This window comes from Anomaloglossus baeobatrachus, chromosome 1 (genome assembly GCF_048569485.1).
Source record: "Anomaloglossus baeobatrachus isolate aAnoBae1 chromosome 1, aAnoBae1.hap1, whole genome shotgun sequence".
Classification (NCBI taxonomy): Eukaryota; Metazoa; Chordata; class Amphibia; order Anura; family Aromobatidae; genus Anomaloglossus; species Anomaloglossus baeobatrachus.
In genome coordinates, this window is record NC_134353.1 from 490,309,502 (window position 1) to 490,326,724 (window position 17,223).

General features: G+C 45.1%; 1 protein-coding gene across 3 annotated transcripts in view; it reads left to right on the plus strand.

Moving 5' to 3' along the window:
- TRABD2A (TraB domain containing 2A) overlaps positions 1-17,223 on the plus strand; it is a 211,505-nt gene that overhangs the window by 37,329 nt on the left and 156,953 nt on the right. For all 3 annotated transcript variants that reach the window (XR_012751442.1, XM_075338476.1, XM_075338485.1), the window contains exon 2: positions 7,632-8,192. Coding sequence is in view for 2 of the 3 variants with exons in the window: in XM_075338476.1 (XP_075194591.1) it covers positions 7,632-8,192 (561 nt within the window). In the remaining variant the exon portion in view is untranslated. The remainder of the gene's footprint in view (positions 1-7,631; positions 8,193-17,223) is intronic.

Genomic DNA, 17,223 nt, shown 5'->3' on the forward strand with positions numbered 1-17,223 from the left:
CTAGCAATCATGGTGCGGTTTTGGTGCGGTTTTGACCATTTGTTTTTGATTCGTTTTTTTCAGTAGAAGCAAGCCAAAAACACAAGAAGATAGAACATGATGCAGATTTTTTGTCAGAAGTTTGTGACAAATAAACTGCAGACAAAAATATTGCAATGTGCGCACAGCAAATCTGAATTTTCATAGACTTTGCTAGGAAGTCAAAAGTGAGAACTTTCTGACAACAAAACAAACCAAAAAACGTAACAAAAATGCGATAAAAACTGCAGCATGCGCATATAGCATTAGGATTTGCTTGCAGTTTTATCCCAAAACTGCACTAAAAAATGCATCAAAAATAAAAATGCACTGTGTGCACACAGCTTTAGGCCCCCTTCACACGTCCGTGTCTCCCGTACGTGCTAGGTCCGTGTCTGTATGTACCGGAGACACAGGCACACGTATACCCATTAAAATCAATGGGTATATGTGCACGCACGTGTTCTGCCAGTGGCCCGTGCCTCCGTGTGGAGCAGACGTGTGCCGTGTGCTCCACACGGATGCATGTCCGTGTTTCTCCGGCAGCACGGGCCCGCACACGTACCACACGGATGTGTGACGCCCTGGGCAAGCCAGGGGTCACAGGTCATCACACCACCACACCCTACACCCCAGTTAGGAACACCCAAGCTGCCAAAATCCTTGTTGCCTTCCTCCAGGGGCTGATGTTCACACCAGGGGGTGGGCCAGGCGGTTGGCTCCGCCCACCGAGGAGTTCACAGCCCTGGAGGCGGGAGGAACCAGGCAGTCTAGTGAGGGAAGTGAAAGAGAGAGGAAGCAAGATGAGTGTTAGAGTTTAGCCCAGGCAGGGCTTGAGTGAGGAGTAAACAAGTAGACAAGTGAAAGTAGAAGGAAGTGAAGTGGTAGAGGAGCAAAGGAGAAAACTGGAGAAAAGGAGTAAAAGTGACAGTAGAAAAGCCTGAAGTTGGTCCAGCTGTGTGCAGGACAGAGTCAGCAAGGTCAGCAACGGCGGTGATTGTCCGGAGGGGTGACCGTTTGGAAGTTCCTGGAAGGACCGCGGACGGGTGGTGGCCCGCGGTCTGGAGCAGTGTACACAGGACAGTCAGCACCAGGGCAGGGGCCTCTCGGACCCCGGCAAGGCTAGGAGTCGCCATAATTTGCCAAATCCATCAGTGAAGGGGACGTCGATCTCCCAACAACCAAGTCCCGATTGAAGGCAACAGCCCAACCATTACAGTAGAGACACCGCCACCGCCAGGGCACCAGTTTCTAAGGGCCAGCGCCTGCGGGCAAAGAGTAGAGCTCCTCTGGTCCAGCTTGAAGCCGGGGAGCGGGTTACCGGTGGGAACCCATCGAGACCATCAACAACATTAGGTGCAGGAAAAGGCACATCACCGTCACCTACTGGGGAAAGCAAGTGCAGCCATCCGTGGGAACCGTCTTTCCAGCCGTGTGTTTTACCGAGAACTGTGTCAACGTCTCAGGCTGAGTGAGTACCACAGTGCCGCAAGGCACAGTGCTGCCCCCGCGTCCCTGCGCCCACCAGGCCCTGCATCTCCCCACCTCATCATTTGGCCCCGGGATCACCAACCCCTACCCATGGAGGGGCAACACAACAACTTGCTGCTTCACACCATCACTCCCGGGATCCCCACACCGAGCAGCGGTGGTGCTAACAAATCACCACAACCGTGGGTGGCGTCACGGACAATAGACTATATCCCAAAACCCAATCCCCTTTCACTCACGGGCGAGGCGTGCCGCTCGAGAACCCCCGGGATCCGGCCCACCGCTCGAGCCACCACTGAGCAGCAGCAGCCGGACCCGAGCAGAGGGGTGAGCGCAGTGCTGACACCCTCCTCCCCGCCCGCGACAGATGTAGTGTGGATGCGGGTCCACGTGACACGCGCCGGAGAAACACACGTGTCATTTAAAAAATAAAAAAAACACATACTCACCTCCACGAGTCCTGCAGTCTCTGCCGCGGCTGTCACCTGCATGCGTCCCCCAGTGAATTTGAACAACGCATCTTCTTCACTGGGGGCCGGAAGCAGCGTCAGCGGGGCGTGGCCTGTGCCGGACACTGTCATTCAGCACCACAGACAGCTCCGGAAGAATCAGGTAAGGCGGGAGTTTCCGTTCTCCGTGTGTAATTACGTATAACACACGGAGAACACACGTAGTGCCATAAACACGGCACATGGAGAGGAAAACGCACCTTTGACACACCGTGAAAATCACGCACGTGTTTCACGGACGTGTAAAGGGGGCCTTAAAGGGATTTTTTCAAGTTTGTAAGTTATCTCCCATCCATGGGATAAGGTATAAGTTCAAAATTAGTGGTCCAACTACAGGGACCTCCACTAATCCCAAGAACCAGGACTCTAATGGAGCGTTGGTTGATCCAGGGCCGGCGTCAGCACCCAGGCAATTGTCGGGTGCCTGGACAGCCGAGGGGACCACTCTTCGTCATCAGGGGCGGTGATCAGTTCTGCGGTCCCCGGAGTTCTCAGGCCCGCAGTTGCATGTGTATGTATGTCTCTGTTTATATATGTTTCTATGTGTGCATGGGGCCCACGGAAACCTGGAGCCAGCCCTGGGTCGATCATTTGCACGAACATTCATTCTTAATGAGATAGCCAAGTGCTGCTTATGACTGGTCTTCGGCACTTCCATTTAGACCGGTGTCACACTTGCGATTGCCTCACGTGTATCTCACATGAGTCTCACGGTGTATCACCGGGCACGGACTCACACTCTCCTCACAGGAGTGGGTCGGTTGCATGTATCTCTATGCAGCTGAGACCCTCCTGTGAGGAGAGTGAGTCCGTGCTGGGTGATGCAACGCGAGACTCGCGGGATATATACACGCAAGGCAATCGCAAGTGTGCACCAGCCTAAAGAGCAGCTGTGAGCATGACTGAATCCTGGCTTTTGGGATTGGTGGGGATCCCAGCAGTCATTGATTTGCTAAGTTTCACCCATCCCGTTATTAGGCAATAACTTCTAAACGTGAAACAACACTTTTCTTTAAGGTGCATTTGCACTTAGGAATGCTCATATAAATATAATTATGCAGTCTAAACAAACTAATGATTCTGGAGGGAAGGGGCAGCATGGTGACTCAAGGGTTTGAAATCTAGCCCTTCTGGACAGGGGTCCTTGGTTCAATTCCCACACCTGCACAGAGTTTGTATGTTCTCCTCGTGTTTCTGTGGGTTTCTTCACTTTCGTCCCACACTCCAAAGACATACTTATAGGGAATTTAGATTGTGAGACCAAATTAGAGACAGAAAATGATGAGGTCTGTAAAATGCTGCAGAATTAATAGAGCTGTATGAGCAAATACAATTAAAATAATAAAATAAATATTAAATCACTTGATGAACAAGAAAAACGCTTGTCATGGGGTAAAATCATCTTTTCCCTTGCCACAGAAAAAAACATTCTCAGCAGCACATCGTCCTATGAAAAAGGAGTGCTGCCAAGAATAATGGCAGCCTATGTGCAGTGAACAATTTGTTACTGATTGTTTAAGTTATAAGTTGTTAAATGACCTCTCGCTGGCAAACATTGCAGCACGGCAATCATGTAACATTGCGCATTTCTCCTTTATCGTGGTTGATGTGTATAACCTTGTGCTCCCCTGCTCAACGAAAACTCCCCTGTCAAGCCGTAGTAGGCCCCAATAGATATAAACAATACAGTACAATTATGAAATCCACATAGTATAATTACAAGCCATAGCACAATATTTGTAGCCATCATTAGTCTCAGTCAGGAAAACAGCCAAAAATGGCTTGAATTACAAAATGAAAAATTTAACAAAAACATCCCCTGATTAACACCAGGTTTGTCACATGTATACGGTTGATGTTTAATACCTCAAAGAGTGCTATAGAAAGTACTCATACATTCACTCAATGCATTGCCCCTTCAAAGTAAAAGGTTCCTCAAGAGTAAATAATTAGTAACAAGTATGTACAGTGGGCACGGAAAGTATTCAGACCCCTTTAAATTTTTCACTCATTGTTTCATTGCAGCCATTTGGTAAATTCAAAAAAGTTTTTTTTTCTCATTAATGTACACTCTGCACCCCATCTTGACAGAAAAACAAACAGAAATGTAGAATTTTTTACAAATTTATTAAACAAGAAAACTGAAATATCACATGGTCATAAGTATTCAGACACTCATATTTAAAGGCCCCTTTACACACTGAGACTTTCTAGCGATCCCACCAGCGATCCCAACCTGGCCAGGATCGCTACTAAGTCTCTGGTGAGTCGCTGGTGAGCTGTCAAACAGGCATACCTGGAACACGACGCTACAGCGATCCGGACCTGCAGAACGACCTAGCTAGTCATTGGGGACGTTGTAAAGCAGCTTTTTGAAAGGGAAGTCGCTAACGAAGTCGCTGTAAAGGCCCCTTTACACATTGAGACTTTCTAGCGATCATGCTGCACAGCGGGAAACAAAGGACCAAAGAATGGTCCTGAGAGATGTGCAGTGATCAGCAACTTCACAGCAGGGGCCAGGTCGCTGATGTGTTTCACACACTGCAATGTCGCTGGGGAGGTTGCTATTACGTCACAAAACCGGTGACGTTACAGCGATGTCGTTTGCGATGTTGCAGTGTGTAAAGGGGCCTTAAGTCACATGCTGTCCATTTCCTTGTGATATTCTTTGAGATGGTTCTACTGATTCATTGGCGTCCAGCTGTGTTTAATTTGATAGGACTTGATTTGGAAAGGCACACACCTGTCTAGAGTGTGTCCACCCATATCCTGTCCACCGCCATTAACTTGAGAACGGCGGCAGCTATAAGCATAGAAGTGGTGTCTATGTATAGTAAAGTAGCCAAGCGCTACGCAATGAAACCACCTATAGCGCCACCTAGTGGAAAACAACGGAGTTAGCATTTTTATCTCAAAAATGGAATGAGATAGAGAAAAAAAGTGAATTACAAAGTTGCAGGGCATCATCAATTCAATATGAATCGACACCTTGCATACAGAAATGCTATGATATGAAACTCATGGCCCCCCAAAACATTGAATGCTGGTCACGCATATGACGCTCATTTAACTTTGATGCTCAAAGTGGCCACCGTCAGCTACAATGCGCATCTGGACTCTTTGTAAACCAAATTGCTGGTAACTGGTGCCCTCGGCTGCTGTGAGGACGGGCCCCTCACCCAGGAGTGTACTACAGGTGCTCTTCTCCTGCCTGAGGTCTGTGTCTGCTCCGTGCCCAGGTCCGGACTGGGTCCCGACAGTTGGCACCGAGGGGACACTACCCTGTCCCGGTCCACTTCAGGTCCCACAAGCGGCTGGCCTATTCCTGAGGCCCTTACTGCCCCTCTTCCCAAGCTCCACACAGGAGCTCCTTCCAGACTCTACGCTTCCTGCAGACTGACTGCTTACTGAAAACTGGAAACTCCCAATATAGTTTCCTCCCAGACACTTCAGACCTCTCAGCTCCACCCACTGGTGTTGTGTGTCACAGTGTTAGAAACTCCCCAACGGAGAGTGAGATCTGCACCAGAAACATGGATCCAAACCTCTGTGACACCCTGTTTTTGCCAGGGCGGCACATACAGAGATATCCTGGAAGAAAACCTCTTCCAGAGTGCTCTGGATATCAGACTTGGCCAAAGGATCACCTTCCAACAAGACAATAACCCTAAGCACCCTGCTAAAACAACAAAGGAGTGGCTTCAGGACAACTCTGTGACCTTTCTTGACTGGCCCAGCAAGAGCCCTGACCTAAGCCCAATTGAGCATCTCTGGAGAGACCTGAAAATGGTTGTCCACCAATGTTCACCATCCAACCTGACGGAACTAGAGAGGATCTGCAAGGAAGATGGCAGAGGATAACCAAATCTAGGTGTGAAAAACTTGTTGCATCATTCCCAAGAAGACGCATGGCTATACTAGCTCAAAAGGGTGCTTCTACTCAATACTGAGCAAAGGGTCTGAATATTTTTGAACATGTGATATTTCAGTTTTTCTTGTTTAATAAATTTTTAAAAATGTCTACATCTTTGGGTTTTTTTCTGTCAAGATGTGGTGCAGAGTGTACATTAATGGGAAAAAAAATTTTTTTTGAATTTACCAAATGGCTGCAATGAAACAAAGAGTGAAAAATTTAAAGGGGTCTCAATACTTTCCATGCCCACTGTATGTGTAAGGTGGCACTAGTACAACAAATACACAGTTGTACTCTGAAATGCTAAGATATACTGAATATAGAAATATGAACATGCATTACTGCTAAGAAAATACATATAAAAATTAAGATACTTAACATAAGGCCAGTTTTTTTGTGAGCCCAACGCCAACGTCAAGGCATATCTCTTTTGTTGGGTCTCTGTCTATTCTAATGCCTCTCTTTGAGATAAAAAAAAAACCTCTCCAATTTATGGGTAGATAGGAACCCACTAATAAAGAATTAAAATCGCATAAGGCTAATGAGAAGGAGTCCTCAATTAGAAGGCATGATCCCATAATATTAGAAAAAAGAATGACGGCACTTCCACGCGCAAGTGTGGACAGGTGCTTACTGAACATGACATGTATTATAAAAAATAAAGAGACAGTTGCACTCTGAAATGCTAAGATATGTTAACAATGAATGTAGGAATATGAGCATGTACTACTGCTAAGAAAATACATATAAAAATTGAAATACTTTGAATATAAAAAGGCCAGTTGTATGTAAACCCAACTGCCAATGTGAAATTACAGCAGTCCCTTTATTTGTTATGATACATTTCATGTTCAGTATGCACCTCTTTACACTTGGAAGTGCCATCAGTCTTTTTACTTCGGTTATGGGGTCATGCCTTCTGATTGAGCACTCCTGCTCTTCAGCCTTAGGCGAATTTATTTCTTTATTAGCAGGTTCCTATCTGCCCATAAATTGCAGGGTTTTTAACCCAAAGAGAGGCATTAGAGTAGACAGTGACCCAACATCAGAGATACGTCTTGACAACACATTGACAATATTGGTAGATGTTTTGCATTTTGTATCACACCTTAATTTTAGATTCTTCTATGTTTTGGATTTATGAATATTTAATATAGATATCAATAAAATTGTTTTTAGGAGTAATTTTCTGTGAAATTAAAAGTTAACACTTGCTCCAATTTATCATTAGTGCTAAATTGTAAACCAACATAGAGTGGCGTGTTTTTGTATTGATATAAGTACATATTAAGGACTTTGTTCTATAAAGTTGAGCATTCTTTGAAAGCTGAAGTTTTGTCTGACCTTTGTCACTATATTTTGAGTTGTCACATTTCTTTTTTCAATAAATTAAACTGAACCACAGTTCAAAGCAAGAACATTTCAGACTAATGCAATTAACGTAATATAATCAGGGATTTCAGTCCTTTATAAATACGCACATGTTAATCATGGAAACTTTTTAAATTGCATTTAAAATCATTGCACGGATTCTATTGATCTTTGATCTTTTCCATTAAGATAATTTAGCATAGTTATGTGATGTGTGATTTTTGAGTGTCCTGCCATGCCAAAAAAATGGCTGACCCTTTACTGTGATTAGGATTATTTGATGGAATAGGAAAAAGCTAAAGCTTTGTAATGCCCTTTATATTTTTCAGCAAAGCCATCTGAACTCTTTTCTCTGGACCATCCAACGAGATCCTCCTTCATACTTCTTTGGCACCATTCATGTTCCATACACAAGGGTGTGGGATTTTATCCCAGAAAACTCTAAGAAAGCTTTCCAGCAGAGCAATATTGTGTACTTTGAGTTGGATTTGACAGATCCCTACACAATCTCTGCACTGACCAGTTGCCAGATGCTGCCTCAGGGTGAGAATCTACAAAGTGTTCTTCCTAGGGATATTTATCGCAGACTCAAACGCCATTTGGAATATGTTAAACTCATGATGCCCTCATGGATGACTCCAGATCAAAGAGGGAAAGGTCTTTATGCTGATTATTTATTCAATGCCATTGCTGGAAACTGGGAACGAAAAAGACCTGTATGGGTGATGCTCATGGTGAATTCTTTGACAGAGGTTGACATTAAATCACGAGGAGTCCCAGTGCTGGATTTGTATCTTGCTCAGGAAGCAGAGCGTCTTAAAAAGAGAACTGGGGCAGTTGAGAAAGTAGAAGAACAATGCCACCCGCTTAATGGATTGAATTTTTCACAGGTAAGAATTCTCCTATATTCACTACATATAACAATCACATTCTGTAATTTGCATCATCACGATTTGTCTCACAGCCATTGCTTAAAAATTTGACCAGCTTGGACAACCTAGAGTTTACATTAAGAATGTAGTCTTTTTGATGACCGGTGGTCTTACTTCTGGAAAACCACATACTCAGCTGTTATTGGCAGGAGGTGGTCTAGTTGTATTCTATTAGCCCATACAATAAGGGGTTCTTCAAATTGAGTCAACATACCTCTATTAACATTTCCCTTTAGAAACATTAGAGTAATATATTACCATATTTACTGCATTATAAGACACATTTTTTTGCCCCCAAACTGGGGGGAAAATAGGGGTGTGTCTTAGAATCTGAATATGGCTTCCCAGAGCAGCAGTGGTGGAGCGGGTTTACAGGAAACAGGGTCAGCGATACTGAGGGCTTGGTGGAGGTGGTATCACTGCAGTGGAGCTACTCAGGAGGGTCACAGGGCAAAGAGTCGTTTATACTGTGGGCTTGGGGGTGTCGCAGTGGCGGGCACTATTGATTTGCAGGTAGTCTGCAAGCTCCATTGAACTGCCGGTGGTTAACGCGATGGACTTCAAGAAAATGGCTGCGGACATCAATCTGCGCACGTGCCACCTTCATGGGTGTTACAAATGGGAGGGCTTGGAACAGAAGGAGCAATATTTATTTAAATTTTGTAACACAAATTTGGCTGAAATAGATAGCGGGCACCACGTTGCATTTGCAGGGCCCCTATGGTACCTAAACAGCAGAAACCTCTGACAAGTGACCCCATTTTGGAAACTAGATCCCTCAAGGATTTTATTCAGCGGCATAGTGAGCTTTTTGAACACACGGATAGTTCACAAAAATGTTGCTGTAGTATCAAATTTCTCAGTTTTAGGCTATGTGCTCACGATCTGGCGACATTGCATTTAGGATGCTAGTCTAGTGCACGGGAGAATGCAGCTGCCCATGATCAGGGTTCGGGCCACTGCTGATTTTAGCTGTATTGTTCCCACGGAGAACACTCTCGTCTCCACAGAATAAATTGATATCTTGCCGCTCGGGAAGCCACACCGCAGGTTAGTTTATGCTGTGGATTAAAGAAGCACAGTAGGCAGGTGATTTCTAAAAATCCCGTCCACACTGCTTGTACTGCACAATGCAGCATTTTGGATGCAGCGGAAACACTCCGTAAAACTCCAAAACGCTGCAAACTGTGATTGTGGTTTATGAAAAAAGGGGGTGTTGCATAACAAAATCATATAACCCTTTAAAACGCAAATTTTATTAGTTACTGATTAAAAATATCCACAAACCCTGTGCAATTATAAAAGGAAAAGAAAGGGAGGAAGGTAAGATTCTCACCCTATCCTACCCTAATAAAATTTGCGTTTTAAAGGGTTATAAAACTGTGATTGTGAACACGCAGCCTAAAAAGCTAGGCTAGATAGATAGAGAGATAGATAGATAGATAGATAGAGAAACATATATAATAACCCACCCTCTACATATTCTAAGCTAGCACTAAAGAGTGTTTAGCCTTGTATTTAGCCAAAAAATAAATAATTGAAAAAAAATGATATGGGGTCCCCCCATTTTTGATAGCCAGCTAGGGTAAAGCAGATGGCTGCAGCCTGCATACCACAGCTGGCAGCTTCACCTTAGCTGGTAAACCAAAATGGAGGTCACCTCCGCTGTTTTTTTTAATTATTTATAACTAAATATTTTTTTTAAAAAAAAGTGGGGTCCCCCCAAATTGGATCACTAGCCAAGGTAAAGCGAACAGCTATGGTCAGATATTCTCAGGGTGATGGTTATATGGCCCTTCAAAACCAAAAAAGAAAAACCCCTAAAATTGCAATTTTATTAGATTCAATTTAAAACAGATAATCCCCACACAACAACACACATATATTGGACAGTAGATCCCTAACAATTTTGTAGCTAGGCCGCTGACGAGGGTCCTCCTGTAGGATTCCCACAAGTAAATACACAATATCAAACCCCACCGGGGTTCTTCAGTTGCTCCTAAGTAGGGCATAGACCACCGGCCGCAGTCTGCCAAGTGATCACTAGATCGCAGTCACCATTATTACAGGACTTAAGGGGAACGGCTTATATTTCAAAAGATGGCGCCAAACGCCGCCCATTCACCGCATCCTCGGAAGTGCCTCTTTCCCAGACCAGCTGCACTCGAGAACAGTGGAGGGAAAGAAGGGTGAGTCTTCGTTGAGCGGGGGCGCCATTTGTGTCCAGATATAGGGTGCCAACCTCTGTGGCTAGGTAGGGCCATAATAGGATACCGTCTGGCCACAGCCTTGTTGCACTGCAAGTGAGTTATACAGTTAGGTCCAGAAATATTTGGACAGTGACACAATTTTCGCGAGTTGGGCTCTGCATGCCACCACATTGGATTTGAAATGAAACCTCTACAACAGAATTCAAGTGCAGATTGTAACGTTTAATTTGAACGTTTGAACAAAAATATCTGATAGAAATTGTAGGAATTGTACACATTTCTTTACAAACACTCCACATTTTAGGAGGTCAAAAGTAATTGGACAAATAAACTAAACCCAAAAAAAAAAATTTTTATTTTCAATATTTTGTTGCGAATCCTTTGGAGGCAATCACTGCCTTAAGTCTGGAACCCATGGACATCACCAAACGCTGGGTTTCCTCCTTCTTAATGCTTTGCCAGGCCTTTACAGCCGCAGCCTTCAGGTCTTGCTTGTTTGTGGGTCTTTCCATCTTAAGTCTGGATTTGAGCAAGTGAACTGCATGCTCAATTGGGTTAAGATTTGGTGATTGAATTGGCCATTGCAGAATGTTCCACTTTTTTGCACTCATGAACTCCTGGGTAGCTTTGGCTGTATGCTTGGGGTCATTGTCCATCTGTACGATGAAGCGCCGTCCGATCAACTTTGCGGCATTTGGCTGAAAGTACAGTTAGGTCCAGAAATATTTGGACAGTGACACAAGTTTTGTTATTTTAGCTGTTTAGAAAAACATGTTCAGAAATACAATTATATATATAATATGGGCTGAAAGTGCACAGTCCCAGCTGCAATATGAGAGTTTTCACATCCAAATCGGAGAAAGGGTTTAGGAATCATAGCTCTGTAATGCATAGCCTCCTCTTTTTCAAGGGACCAAAAGTAATTGGACAAGGGACTCTAAGGGCTGCAATTAACTCTGAAGGCGTCTCCCTCGTTAACCTGTAATCAATGAAGTAGTTAAAAGGTCTGGGGTTGATTACAGGTGTGTGGTTTTGCATTTGGAAGCTGTTGCTGTGACCAGACAACATGCGGTCTAAGGAACTCTCAATTGAGGTGAAGCAGAACATCCTGAGGCTGAAAAAAAAGAAAAAATCCATCAGAGAGATAGCAGACATGCTTGGAGTAGCAAAATCAACAGTCGGGTACATTCTGAGAAAAAAGGAATTGACTGGTGAGCTTGGGAACTCAAAAAGGCCTGGGCGTCCACGGATGACAACAGTGGTGGATGATCGCCGCATACTTTCTTTGGTGAAGAAGAACCCGTTCACAACATCAACTGAAGTCCAGAACACTCTCAGTGAAGTAGGTGTATCTGTCTCTAAGTCAACAGTAAAGAGAAGACTCCATGAAAGTAAATAAAAAGGGTTCACATCTAGATGCAAACCATTCATCAATTCCAAAAATAGACAGGCCAGAGTTAAATTTGCTGAAAAACACCTCATGAAGCCAGCTCAGTTCTGGAAAAGTATTCTATGGACAGATGAGACAAAGATCAACCTGTACACGAATGATGGGAAGAAAAAAGTTTGGAGAAGAAAGGGAACGGCACATGATCCAAGGCACACCACATCCTCTGTAAAACATGGTGGAGGCAACGTGATGGCATGGGCATGCATGGCTTTCAATGGCACTAGGTCACTTGTGTTTATTGATGACATAACAGCACACAAGAGTAGCCGGATGAATTCTGAAGTGTACCGGGATATACTTTCAGCCCAGATTCAGCCAAATGCCGCAAAGTTGATCGGACGGCGCTTCATAGTACAGATGGACAATGACCCCAAGCATACAGCCAAAGCTACCCAGGAGTTCATGAGTGCAAAAAAGTGGAACATTCTGCAATGGCCAAGTCAATCACCAGATCTTAACCCAATTGAGCATGCATTTCACTTGCTCAAATCCAGACTTAAGACGGAAAGACCCACAAACAAGCAAGACCTGAAGGCTGCGGCTGTAAAGGCGTGGCAAAGCATTAAAAAGGAGGAAACCCAGCGTTTGGTGATGTCCATGGGTTCCAGACTTAAGGCAGTGATTGCCTCCAAAGGATTCGCAACAAAATATTGAAAATAAAAATTTTTTTTTTGGGTTTAGTTTATTTGTCCTATTACTTTTGACCTCCTAAAATGTGGAGTGTTTGTAAAGAAATGTGTACAATTCCTACAATTTCCATCAGATATTTTTGTTCAAACCTTCAAATTAAACGTTACAATCTGCACTTGAATTCTGTTGTAGAGGTTTCATTTCAAATCCAATGTGGTGGCATGCAGAGCCCAACTTGCAAAAATTGTGTCACTGTCCAAATATTTCTGGACCTAACTGTATATCCCGGTACACTTCAGAATTCATCCGGCTACTCTTGTCTGCTGTTATGTCATCAATAAACACAAGTGACCCAGTGCCATTGAAAGCCATGCATGCCCATGCCATCACGTTGCCTCCACCATGTTTTACAGAGGATGTGGTGTGCCTTGGATCATGTGCCGTTCTCTTTCTTCTCCAAACTTTTTTCTTCCCATCATTCTGGTACAGGTTGATCTTGGTCTCATGTGTCCATAGAATACTTTTCCAGAACTGAGCTGGCTTCATGAGGTGTTTTTCAGCAAATTTAACTCTGGCCTGTCTATTTTTGGAATTGATGAATGGTTTGCATCTAGATGTGAACCCTTTGTATTTACTTTCATGGAGTCTTCTCTTTACTGTTGACTTAGAGACAGATACACCTACTTCACTGAGAGTGTTCTGGACTTCAGTTGATGTTGTGAACGGGTTCTTCTTCACCAAAGAAAGTATGCGGCGATCATCCACCACTGTTGTCATCCGTGGACGCCCAGGCCTTTTTGAGTTCCCAAGCTCACCAGTCAATTCCTTTTTTCTCAGAATGTACCCGACTGTTGATTTTGCTACTCCAAGCATGTCTGCTATCTCTCTGATGGATTTTTTCTTTTTTTTCAGCCTCAGGATGTTCTGCTTCACCTCAATTGAGAGTTCCTTAGACCGCATGTTGTCTGGTCACAGCAACAGCTTCCAAATGCAAAACCACACACCTGTAATCAACCCCAGACCTTTTAACTACTTCATTGATTACAGGTTAACGAGGGAGACGCCTTCAGAGTTAATTGCAGCCCTTAGAGTCCCTTGTCCAATTACTTTTGGTCCCTTGAAAAAGAGGAGGCTATGCATTACAGAGCTATGATTCCTAAACCCTTTCTCCGATTTGGATGTGAAAACTCTCATATTGCAGCTGGGAGTGTGCACTTTCAGCCCATATTATATATATAATTGTATTTCTGAACATGTTTTTCTAAACAGCTAAAATAACAAAACTTGTGTCACTGTCCAAATATTTCTGGACCTAACTGTATATGTTTACACTTTACCATTTACCACTACATATTGATGATGGGCAGCATTACTATTTGTTAATCTATTCGGACATATGATCACCTTGTTTGGCCACAAAGGTGACTTCTCCTTCCCCATTTGATATTGTGTATTTACTTGTGGGAATCCTACAGGAGGACCCTTGTCAGCGGCCTAGCTACAAAATTGTTAGGGATCTACTTTCCAATATATGTGTGTTGTTGTGTGGAGATTATCTGTTTTAAATTGAATCTAATAAAATTGCAATTTTAGGGGTTTTCTTTTTTGCTTTTGATGTCAATCACCACTCTTTACATATACTTTTTCATGTTTTTTTATATGGCCCTTCCCAGTCTAAAAATAGCAGGCCTCAGAAGTGGCGCATCCGTTAGATGCGCCACTCCTGGTGCTTTGTAACAGCTCATTCTGGTTGGTGCGGTGGTAAACGGGGTAATTTAAGGGGTTGTAAAGTAAACTGGAATCAAGCCCAGGGGTTATTAATGTCGAGGCGTCTATCAGATACCTGACATTATGAACCCAGTCAGTAATAAAAAAATAAAGATGACAAAAAAATTTATTTGAAAATACACTCCCCAACACATTCCCTCTTTCACAAATTTATTGAAAAAAAATCCGCCATAATCCATTTTGGAAGTCCCACAACGACTCTGGACCCTTCAGGATATGGAGAGCAAGCTCATGGAATGTATCTGTATTGCCCCTGTGCCAGCAGCCGAGCTGCTCAGATCCGGATCCGAGGTGGCTCGAGGGTCTCCGGACCCGGGGGTCGTGCGGTAACTCAAATGAAGGGGGGTATTTACAGGATGATTGTATTAGAGTTTGTGATGCCACCCATGGTATGTGGTAACTAGGAGTAACACCGCTGCGGTTGGGAGTACCCAGGGATAATGGAATGGGGCAGCCAGGTTTTGTGACCGTCCACGGGAAGGGGCTCGGTGATGTTGAGGGGGGAGTGCTGTTGGATGCAAAGGGGTCACTTGCGTACTCACTCAGTCCATTAAGCTGACACCGACAACTGGATAAACCAAAGTTCTGGATACCGTTGCCACTGAGGGGAGTTTTATTTCGGGTCCTGTCCCCAATGGTGCTGCTTGGTGATCCGTGACCTGCCTCCTGGCACTAAGTTTACTTCTCTGTTGGTCCCGGTAGTATGAAACCTGCCGGGTCCCGCTCCCCATTATGTCTAAGTGTGGGAGCTTGCTCTCAGGGTTCACGCTTGGGATTTTCTAGACCATTTTGAGTGGAAAGTCCTATCCCCCTTGTGCTAGTACCCCGATTTTGGAGCGGGTGGGGAACGAATCTTGAAGGCTCCGTTCTCCTCGAGTAAATTGTCAGGTTGCCTGAAGCTACTCCCTGACCTGACCTAGGGTCCACGTACTCCGTCGTGCCTTGATCCCAGCCCGGTGATGGTGCAAGGCTGCCGGCTGTCCTCCTCAACAGTTCCGTGCCCCTTGCCACGATCCCCTGCAATCGGGGGTCCAGCTCCTCTAGGCACAAACCACCGTCTGTCACCTAGATAGCTTCCAAGGATCCCTGCTCCTGACCTTCTCTCACTTTCACTTCTCAAGCTCAACTCTCTCCTCTGACACTCCTGACCTCCTCTCCCAACGCCCCAGGTGGGCGACTCTATTCCACTCAAGCCATCCACTGGTGTTTTTGGTGGGTGTGGTGCAGGGTGTATCTAGGATTTGATTAGCTGATGTAGGCAACACCATGTAGTTAGGGACCCATAACCAAGAAGGAGGTGGATACTGCACGGAAGGGCAGATTGTGCTATTGCCTGATAGTCCAAGGGCGTCACATATCCCCTATTTTCTGGAAGTGCAGGCAATCCATGTAAGGAGTGAGGATCCACTGATATCAGAGAGAATACTGCAGCGACACTTCCCGGATCTCAGTGAGGGCTGTGTGAACTGCAGTAACCTCAGTGAGAGCTGGCTCACTGTGCATGCCTCCGCCATTTTTCAGACGACAAGGAGATCAAGGTCGTGGGGGATTGGCACTGCAAGAGGTATGGGGGGATCAAGGGTGACAGGGGGTGACGTGATGGACAGGGCTGTGAAAGGGGTGACCTGGGGAGGACTTTTCTTTCTCATCTGACGTGTCAGATAAGACAGAAATCAGATGAGGAGGATGAATGTGGGGGGGCGCACCACTCGTGTGCTGTCCAATTTAGATGATCAGGAGGGGGATGAAGACCGGGAAGGGGACTTTGGCGAAACCGGAGGACCGGGGTAGGAGATTTATCTCTCATATGACATGTTTCATCATGAATGGGAGATAAATCATTTTTTACCGACGCTGCCATTTACTATGATGTGATCACGGTTATATGGTGTATAACCGTGATCACATGACTGGGGACTGGAAAAAACAGCCCAAATCATGATCTCCAGGGTCTCAGCTACCCCTGGTAGCTAAAACCCCAGAGATTTTCTGACACTGCGGGACGCTATTCACTTTTTTCTTACCGCCGTTTTAAAACAGCGGTAAGGAAGAAGTACCCTTTACTGCTGCCATTTTAATCTGTATGGTCGTCACAAAGGGGTTAAAAATATCACAGATCAAATTTTATTTTTCCTACAATACAAAGGAAATGTTTCACCTTTAACTTTCTGTTTTAAAGATCATTTCAACTTCAACCTGATTAACTATTCACAATAACAGTAATTTTGACAAGGAGTGCCCAAACTTTTGCATGCCATTGTACTGCTTTTCCAGTGTACCATATTTCATATTTCCTTCATGCATGTCCAATCATTTGTTCCTCTGGGAAATATGTTTCAAACAGTGGTGCTGTCGCGGGCGGAGGAGGGGACGCTGCGCTCACCCACTGCTCGGGTCCCCGGCTGCTGCTGCTCGGTAGTGGCTCGAGCGGTGGGCCGGATCCCGGGGACTCGAGCGGCGTTCCTCGCCCGTGAGTGAAAAGGGGGGTTGGTGTGTGGTTTGGGGAGATATTGTCCGTGACACCACCCACGGTTGTGGTGAAGTTGTGACACCACCGCTGCTCTGGACGGGGATCCCGGGAGCGATGACAGGGAGCAGCTTGGATGTTGGTTCTCCCCTCCGTGGGTAGGGGGTTGGTTGTCCCGGAGCCCCGGTGAGGGTTTTAGGGATGGCAGGCGGGTTACGGGGCCTGGTGAGGTGCAGGGTCGCGGGGGCAGCGCTGTGCCGCACGGCACGGTGGTACTCACTTAGCCAGTAATTCACACAGAGTCTCCGGTCAAACAAACGGATGGATGGATGGGTCTCACAGGTGGCTGCGGTTGTTCTCCTCCCAGCAGGTTGATGGTGACTGCCTTTCCCTGTTGTGTTTACGGTTCCAATGGCTTCCCACCGGTAACCCGCTCCCCAGCTT